Source organism: Sesamum indicum, linkage group LG8 (genome assembly GCF_000512975.1).
Source record: "Sesamum indicum cultivar Zhongzhi No. 13 linkage group LG8, S_indicum_v1.0, whole genome shotgun sequence".
In the NCBI taxonomy this organism is placed as follows: Eukaryota; Viridiplantae; Streptophyta; class Magnoliopsida; order Lamiales; family Pedaliaceae; genus Sesamum; species Sesamum indicum.
Window position 1 is genome coordinate 12,050,672 of NC_026152.1, and position 8,479 is coordinate 12,059,150.

At 40.0% G+C, this 8,479-nt stretch overlaps 2 protein-coding genes across 2 annotated transcripts; one reads left to right on the top strand and one right to left on the bottom strand.

Moving 5' to 3' along the window:
* Positions 724-5,370, bottom strand: LOC105168336 (putative multidrug resistance protein). Its single transcript, XM_020696325.1, has 7 exons — positions 4,962-5,370; positions 4,784-4,838; positions 4,451-4,635; positions 3,916-4,373; positions 3,242-3,782; positions 1,203-3,151; positions 724-1,127 (listed from the first exon to the last, which is right to left on the bottom strand). The coding sequence occupies exons 1-7, from the start codon at positions 5,142-5,144 to the stop codon at positions 758-760; spliced, it is 3,741 nt and encodes a 1,246-aa protein (XP_020551984.1). The 5' UTR covers positions 5,145-5,370; the 3' UTR covers positions 724-757.
* On the top strand, positions 6,536-7,949 carry LOC105168337. Its single transcript, XM_011088390.2, has 2 exons — positions 6,536-6,753; positions 7,502-7,949. Exons 1-2 carry the CDS (start codon positions 6,649-6,651, stop codon positions 7,586-7,588), a joined length of 192 nt encoding a protein of 63 aa, XP_011086692.1. The 5' UTR covers positions 6,536-6,648; the 3' UTR covers positions 7,589-7,949.

Below are 8,479 nucleotides of genomic sequence, written 5' to 3' on the forward strand. Positions count from 1 at the left end.
CAACCCTGCATTTTGCTGTGCGCATTTTTCTTCAATAAGTTTTGTGCTTGCATGCATTTTTGCAGGGTGAACACTTCTTGGAACGTGATAGTATTGTCATTATGTACACGGTACAAAACCAAAAAAATGGTCCACGGCTGCTTGCTGCGGATGTTATGAGCCCCATGGATTGATTTGCAGCACATTTGTGTTTGTCATTAGGTAATCCTACAAGTAGTACTACTAATATTAGTTTAGTACAAGATACCTACATGTGTATTTCCATGAAATAGTTGAACATTACCACTTATGCAAACATAATTGAGAGATGAGCGGCATGTAATTATCGTTAGCTTGAAAATGTGATCTTTATAATTTCAAAAGAAACTATAGTCAGTAATCATACTAATTCCAGAAGAGAGATGTGATTAACCAAATGTAATCCAAAACCATTTCTCCATTAGTGGCCCAAACTTTTGCTTGATAAAAAGTTGCAATTATCATGAAGAGTCAATATTCTGTGCCTAGGTCTGATTCTCCATTGAATTCTGTCATGCTTTTTACTCATTTTGTCCCATGAAGTGTTGTTATCATTTGCTAAAGTTGGGAAAAGATACATATATAGCTGAACATTTGAAATGGCTACAACATTACAGTCTCTCAGCTGATTCAGAGTTCACATGAATAACACTCTGTTATTCATGAAGAAATCTCCCTACATTCCCTGATAAAACTATACTACAGTACATAAGTCACAAGCCATGAAGCTCCCAGCAAGCTAAGAAGGAAGGCCATGTTGTAACCTGATCAGTGAATAATATGAACCACGATTTCCAAGATCAAGAAGTTGAGAATGTGATCCTTTCTCCACAACCTTCCCATTCTTGATCACCGCGATGCAGTCTGCCTTCTGTATAGTCGACAAACGGTGAGCTACGATGACACATGTCCTGCTGACCATCATCTTCTCTAACGCTTCTTGGATAAGATTTTCTGACACGCTGTCCAATGCACTGGTTGCCTCATCCAAGAGAAGGATTGATGGATTCTTGAGAATGGCACGAGCAAGGGCAATCCGTTGTTTCTGTCCCCCTGAAAGCTGGACCCCTCTTTCTCCACAGTAAGTTTGGTATCCATTCTTCAGTGAACTGCAGTAAAGGGAGCTTTTCTGTCAAAAGAATTCTGCTGAATGTTTGGTAAAAAGAAAAGAGTTGCGTTTGTACCTTATGAATTCATGAGCATTAGCAAGAATTGCAGCTTTCCTGATTTCAGACTCTGTGGCGTTTTCATTGCCGTATACTATGTTTTCATGGATGGTTCCAGCAAAAAGTGTCGGCTCCTGACTCACTAGTGCTATGTGGGATCTTAAGTCTCGCAAGCTGTAGCTTTTGATGTCTTGTTCATCAATGAGAACAGTTCCTTTGATTGGATCATAGAACCTTTCGATCAGTCCTATAATGGTTGATTTGCCTGAGCCACTTTGTCCAACAAGTGCCACGGTCTTTCCAGCTTCAATCCTGAGACTAAGGCCCTGGAAGATCATTTGCTCCGGCCTGGAGGGATAGGAAAAGTAAACACCATTTAGATCTATCCGGCCTTTTAATCCTTTCTTGATCTTGAAACCATAAGGATCGTCTGGCTCTATCTCAGTTTTTCTCTCCAAAATGGAAAAAACAGATCTAACAGCGTTGCTCCCTTTAGCCAGATCAGACGACATGCTTCCTGCATCAGCAATGTTCTTGCCGGTGCTCATCAAGATGAAGAAAGCTTGAAATAGATGCTTTGAGCTCACTAATCCTTTGTTCATCAGCCTCCCACCGTACCAGTACGTCAAAGCTATAGCAGCTGTTGTTAGAAACTGAGAAATAAACAAGCCTATCCCAGAAAACCATGATTGTTTTATGCTCTCTTTTCGTGGCCCTCTCAGGGTTTCTGCAAACAGGGCAAGAATCTTACTCTGAGAACAGAAAGCTGTTATGGTCCTGTGATTGACCACTGCCTCACTTGCAAGCTGGCTTCCTTCGTTCTGCGCCTTTTGGGACTTGACAGACATCCGTTTCATCAGAACACTTTTCGAATAAAAGCTTGCGATGATCAGAGGCTGTATGGAAATCACAACTATGGAGATTCTCCATGTTAGGATCAGGCCAAGCATGAAAGCTACAGAAGCACTGGTAAAGACCTGAACCAATAGCGAGATACGATCTCCAACAAGGCATCGTACGAGGTTGGCTTCAGTGGACAGACGTGCACAGACTGCAGCACTTGTGTTCTCGTCCAGGTCAAACCAGCCTACCTCGAATGTGAGAATGTTATGAAGAACCTTTTCGCGGATCCTCTTGGTTAGTCGCTCTCCCATGATTGCGAAATTGTAATGTTGGAGCAAATTGGCAAAGAAGCTGACTACAGCTATACTTAAGAATATCTTGCAGTAAAATGAGGTTTCTGATTTCATATGTGATGTGTCATTGTGGAAGTATACAGAGACAACTGAGCCCAAGCAATAGGCATTAACCGGCTGGACCGCCCCAAAGCTGACGGCTCCTAGACACCCTAGCAAGGCTCTCTTCCACTCAGGCGCATTCATGCGAAACAACTGCCAATGTGAAAGACTGGGAGACGAGGTGGGATCCAATGATTCATCATCGCTGTCGTAGTAAGAAATCGTGTTGATTGAGGGGACTATGCTCATGGTTAAAGCTGGGCTAAAGGGGGAAGAAGGGCTGTTTTGCCAACTTGCTCTAACACTGTAAGAAGACCTGGGAGTACTGCCAGGTATATTCCTCCTGTTACTTCCCTCTATAGAATGATCAGGATGAGAAAAGGGTTCGTTTTCTGTTGCTGACTGCTGCAGTTTCACCATTTTAGAGTAAACTCCACCTTCTCCTTTTTGCATCAGTCTATCATGAGAACCTGATTCAACAACTCTTCCTGAGTCAAGGACCACAATCATGTCAGCGTTACGGATTGTCGTGAGACGGTGAGCAATGACAATCGTGGTTCTTCCAAGTGAAGCCTGCTCAATGGCATCCTGTACTACTCTCTCAGACTGGGTGTCAAGAGCACTAGTAGCTTCATCAAGTAAAAGAATTCTTGGATCTCTAAGCAATGCCCTTGCTATTGCAATCCTCTGTTTCTGCCCTCCGGATAACTGAAACCCAAACTGCCCCACCTGATATCAGAAATCAAAACTTCAGAAACTCAAGAACAAATGAAGAACAACGAATGTTATCCAATACTGAAGCATAATGATGGCTTTTACCTGAGTTTCATATCCTCCCAGTAACTTAACGATGAAGTCGTGTGCATTTGCAGCCTTAGCAGCATTTACAATCTCTTCCATTGTAGCGTATTCCTTTCCGAACGAAATATTTTCCTTTATGGAAGTTGCAAAGAGAATCGGCTCTTGATTCACCAGTCCCATCTGTGATCTCAACCATTTAAGCTTGAGTCTTTTAATTCTGTGCCCATCAAGCAGTATGTCTCCTTTCATAGGATCATAAAACCTTTCAAGCAAGGAAATAACTGTGGATTTCCCAGAACCACTTCCTCCCACAAGGCCTACAGTCTTACCAGCTTGTACTTTGAGATTGAACCCCTGAAGAATCGGTGTATCCATTCTTGATGGATAACTGAAATAGACCTCCTTGAACTCGATTTCTCCATGTACATAAGCTAAAACTTTTCCGTTCTCATCTTCTGAGTCTATTTCAGGAACACGGTCTATCATCTCAAAGATTCGCGTGGCTGCAGCTGAAGCCTCTACGATGAATGACAGATTAGGCAGCGCACTCATGCAAGACCTGGAATTACAAGAATATGTAAGTTATCAGTGTAGAACTGGTCGAAAATTTTTGTTCTTAACCAAGTTTCCTTGTGAGTGTGTGTGTGTATATGTAATGTTCTGCACTGATGTAATCAAGAAAAAGGGCTTACAGTCCTCCGAGGACAATACAGACAGACGCTATAAAAACACGGCCACCGCTTTCTCCTCTCTCAATCACAAGAACACTTCCAGCCCAAGATTCAAATGCCCAAACTGCAAAAACTATCCCCATACTTCCTATCATCAGCCCTTTCGCAAAACCTTGCTTTATGCCGAGTTTCATGCTATCTTGAAGAGCACGGCTGAATCTATCAAGCGTTTGTCTCTCGCCCACATAGGAATAAACAGTTCGGATCGATGATATACATTGTTCTACTACACTGCCCGCAACCTCATAAGCATCTTTGGCTTTGGCTCCCAGACTCATCATCACCTTCCCGAATCCTACTCCTGGGGCTATAAAACACAGCGCACACGGTAGGGAAGCTAAGGCTAGGCGCCAAGAAAGCAAGAAGGCAACGATTAGGCCAAACACAAATGCAGAGAGGTCGACGAGGCAGTTTGGTATCTGAATGGACAAGAGTAGTAGTCTTAACAAAGGAAACCATGTAAAATAGAACTAAACATGGGAGACGAAAAGAGAACCTTCTCAGCTATGACAGCTTGAATCGAGTGTGCGTCTGCTGAAATGCTCGATACGACTTTGAAGGTGGTGGAAGAAGCACCTTGGGCGTCAAAGAAAGCGACGTCTTGTCTTAGTACTGATCTCAAGTACTCCGTTCGTATTCGAGATGTTTGCCTCTCGGCTGTTCTTGTCCAACATAGACCTTCTGCAAAAGCAACCATGCAACATCTAATAAAGAGATTGATCAAATTATAGCATTCACAGCATTAGATATTCTGCTGATGTATCAAATTTCATGATCGAGTCTTAAATCGCTAGTTGAATGATGTCAGTCTGCGGAGAGTTTTGCATACCAAGAAACGCAGAGACTCCAACTCCAAGAGCTACACAGAGCAGCCTCAGAGCATACTACATGAAAGATAAAAGACATAAACTGTTTGTCGATAAAAGAGAACAACAAAACAAACCAAAGGATTCTAGTATTGGAGATCAAGAATCATATTCGAGCAACATTGTAAGTGAAATCCATACCTTGTCCACCACTTTGTTGGAGATGGACTGACTGGAAGTTGCATACTCATCTATGATACCACTTAGAACAAACATGTTAAGCGGAGACATGAGGCCGTCCCCTATGCTCCCCAAAGTACCAAGCAGCATGAGCAACTTATCGACGCCATCAGCATACTTGAAGAGCCCGCCTTTTCTCCCCATTTCCAGTGACTAGACACTAACGGGATCCCCAAGAACGATCTCTTTTCAAACACAGTATTCTTCTTAACACGGTACCAAAAATAGCGAAAACGACTGTATATTTTTGCAGTACTTATTTCTACTGCCTCAATGTGGACTGTCTCAAAGTCCATGCCTGTCCCTGTTAGCCGGCATAGTTTATCAAATCATTGGTTGTATCTGATGTTTGTTCCCTAAACTTGAACAAGTCATTTTCCTCATTTTTTGGCACATTCCTACGTGGCTTTGGTTAATGGTGAATGGCATACAGACTAAAATCAATCTGTTTCTGCAGAGGAGCATCTTCAGCAGCCGACAAATCCATGTTTCTTGTACCATAACAGAATTTCTTTTTGGCTCATCTCTTCAGACACATGTTAATGGTATCTTACCTTAGTGAGATTCATCACAGAATGAAATCTAAACTTCACTTGGACGGCCTGGATTTTGTGGGATTATTTGGACGAAACAGTCATCTCTTATGCATTCAAGAATGAACTTCATGTGTTATTAGCATGATTGTCTTTTTTCTTCCCTCATTGGCGTCTCACTTCCATGCATACTATTACAGCAACACCTGAACTTGGAAAATTTCTGGTAACATGGTCATGGCAACATCCATTTGATCTCATAATCAAGATCCAACCTACGTTATCTCAATTTTGTTGAATTAAGGACTTAGCCTGTTTGCATGTTTGATTCAGACCATTTTGTCTGACATCTATAAAAGTTAATGAGCAGCCGGCTGGATATGGTAAGAGGACATTTCATGCTGTCATGGAAGTCACCAAAAATCTTGACATAGTAACCAACGAGAGAGCGGTCAACATGTTTATAAAGGAATAAGTTGTAGAAAAAGTTACACAATAGTAAAAATTGAGAGTATTTAAGAACAAAAGTTAGAAATGGAAAAACGTCGCAGTATTCATACTTTTGGAAAAATAATTAATACAATTATACTAATAAGCTGTCGAAGTTAGTGGGGAGCTATTTATACATATAACTTTTTGCTTAAATCAACTTAATTTAAGCAGTTCAGCAACAGATTGTATAAGAACTCTTTTTAGTTTATTTTCAATAATAAATTAATAAATGCTTATGCTATGGTAGTTATCTATTTCTCATATATTTTTAAAATAATAAATAATAAATAAAAAAATATAGAAAAAGAAAATAAATGTTTTTCCCTTAAAATTCGTATCGTCAATATTTTTAACATGTTCTCACAACTTGTAGCTTTTATTTTTTTTTAAATATGTTTTATTGATCGAATTAAATATATATTTTTAAAACAATAATGAATTATATATACACATTTTAATGTGGCACGTGCCCTCATACTATATAAACAGGAAAAACAAAAAGTTGCAGCAACGGCGTCGTAGCATACACATAACCTAGGCTGACTATCCAACAAAATTTGGGGAAAATTAGTGAATTGGAGCCTCTCCATCTCATATTGTTCCCAACTGCTGAAATAGTGAAGATGGTGAAAGTCGCGACGTTCTTCGGAATGTCATTTGGCGCCTTCCTTTTCTGGCAAACCATGGATAAAGTCCACGTCTGGATTGCCCTTCACCAGGACGAAAAGGTATGTATGTATGTATGCATCATTGGTTTCTGATTATGATAGCTAGACTGCAATGTGTTTTTGATTCTTTGTTCGGATTAATCGGTTTTTTTTTCTATTTTGGGAGGGAGAATTTTTGGTGATTTAATTTGAGATTTTTGGGTTTTTACTGGGATCGGATTATGTGCGTTCAGTTTTCTATATTTATATTCTATTGATTTGCCTTTAGCACAGCTAGGGTTGCGTTGATTTTCTGTTTTTTTGTGCGTTTATATTGGATTCGATTTTTTTCAGTGTAGGAAGGAATTTTCTGAGCTTTAGGTTTTTGAGTTTGGTGTTTTATTTGGATCGGGTAGCGTCCAGTTGAGTTCGTGGAATCAATAACTCTTTTTCCTGATTTTTGGCTCTACTTTTCCTGTTCTTGAAACAATTGGAGGAGAATTTAAGACATGATTTTTAGATTTTGCTTCGAGTGTTTATAATTTGCAAGACGGTATCTGGGTTTTGAAAGAATGTACACTGTATTGTGAATGGATGCGGAAGCTTGAAATTTGAAACTTAGATTTCGAATTCTGCATAATGGTGACAACATTTTTACTGCGTTTCTGCGAATTCTGTTCCCAATGTGACTTGGGACTAAAAGTTGCCCCGGTATGGTTGATTTGTTGTCTATTGTTGCTGGTCTGATTTAAAAGTTATCGTGATTATCACTTGCTTCAGTGCTGAGGTTGAGTTCTCACATCTCCCTCGATATTGTTGTGAAATGCAGAAGGAGAGAATGGAGAAAGAGGCTGAGATCAGGAGAATGAGAGAAGAACTATATCAGCAACAAAGAGAGAGGGACTCTCTTGCCTGAGCGGTAAGGAGGTGCGATTGCGGTGCAATATCAATGGCCTGTTTTGTTCTGTCTTTTGAGCTGTCACCTGCATTTGACTTAATTATCATAAAGCATGAATCTTTTTACCAGACGTACTATTGGCGTTCATGTATTCTTGAGTTGCACTTTTCAGCAATTGGTAAGTTATGCAGTTGGGCTGCATGCTGTAGGGCCTCCAGTTGTCATATTCAGCAATTGCTTTTAAAATGATGAAATAATAGCATTTGTTGGTCCTGGTTGATTTATGCATGTTTTGGTCAGAAATGAATGATCTTCTTCATGTCATGTTATACGAACTTTGTATGATTCAAGTTCATCGGCTTATTTCTTTGTGTGTTCATTTGTTTCTCCATTTCATTGTAGAATGGCATCTCACATGCAAATTAGGATTAGGTACTGCTACCTCTGGATTTTTCGTCGGTGCACGCCGTCTCTTGTTCCCTATCAGCACTTTAGATTGAGTTTGGATGGGTGATTTGGATTTGAGAAAAGGATTTCGAGTAACTTCAGTATTAAATCCACAAAAATGATGGAGATATATCTCTATATGGGTGCTAAAAGGATTCACAATCCATGTCCAAACAAGCCCTGAAGTTGAAATCCTTAGCTCCTAAATTCTTCAACCCAAACACAAAATTAAAGAATTTATGCAGAAGATTAATTGTGTATTTTGTCAATGAGTTGTTTCTTGAACTTGTCTCCGTGGTTGATGAGATGAGCGAAAACCTAAAGACTGCTTATATAGATACATTATGAGTTGGAAAATGAAGCATCCCATCTTAAATCACACTGATAGGACTTCAGATTCACTGTAAGTAGTGAAGAAGCTAAAGCCCAAACTTGATCTAAGCAACAAATTAGTGCCTGTTT

What these genes read in the sequence shown, in the direction of transcription:
- LOC105168336 (XM_020696325.1), bottom strand. Translation starts at nt 5,144, where the DNA reads ATGGGGAGAAAAGGCGGGCTCTTCAAGTATGCTGATGGCGTCGATAAG. An exon ending in AAGCTGTCATAGCTGAGAAG is followed by an intron (nt 4,374 to 4,450) that starts GTTCTCTTTTCG and finishes TTGTCCATTCAG; the next exon opens with ATACCAAACTGCCTCGTCGA. An exon ending in TGGGAGGATATGAAACTCAG is followed by an intron (nt 3,152 to 3,241) that starts GTAAAAGCCATC and finishes TTCTGATATCAG; the next exon opens with GTGGGGCAGTTTGGGTTTCA.
- LOC105168337 (XM_011088390.2), top strand. Translation starts at nt 6,649, where the DNA reads ATGGTGAAAGTCGCGACGTTCTTCGGAATGTCATTTGGCGCCTTCCTT. An exon ending in CCCTTCACCAGGACGAAAAG is followed by an intron (nt 6,754 to 7,501) that starts GTATGTATGTAT and finishes TGTGAAATGCAG; the next exon opens with AAGGAGAGAATGGAGAAAGA.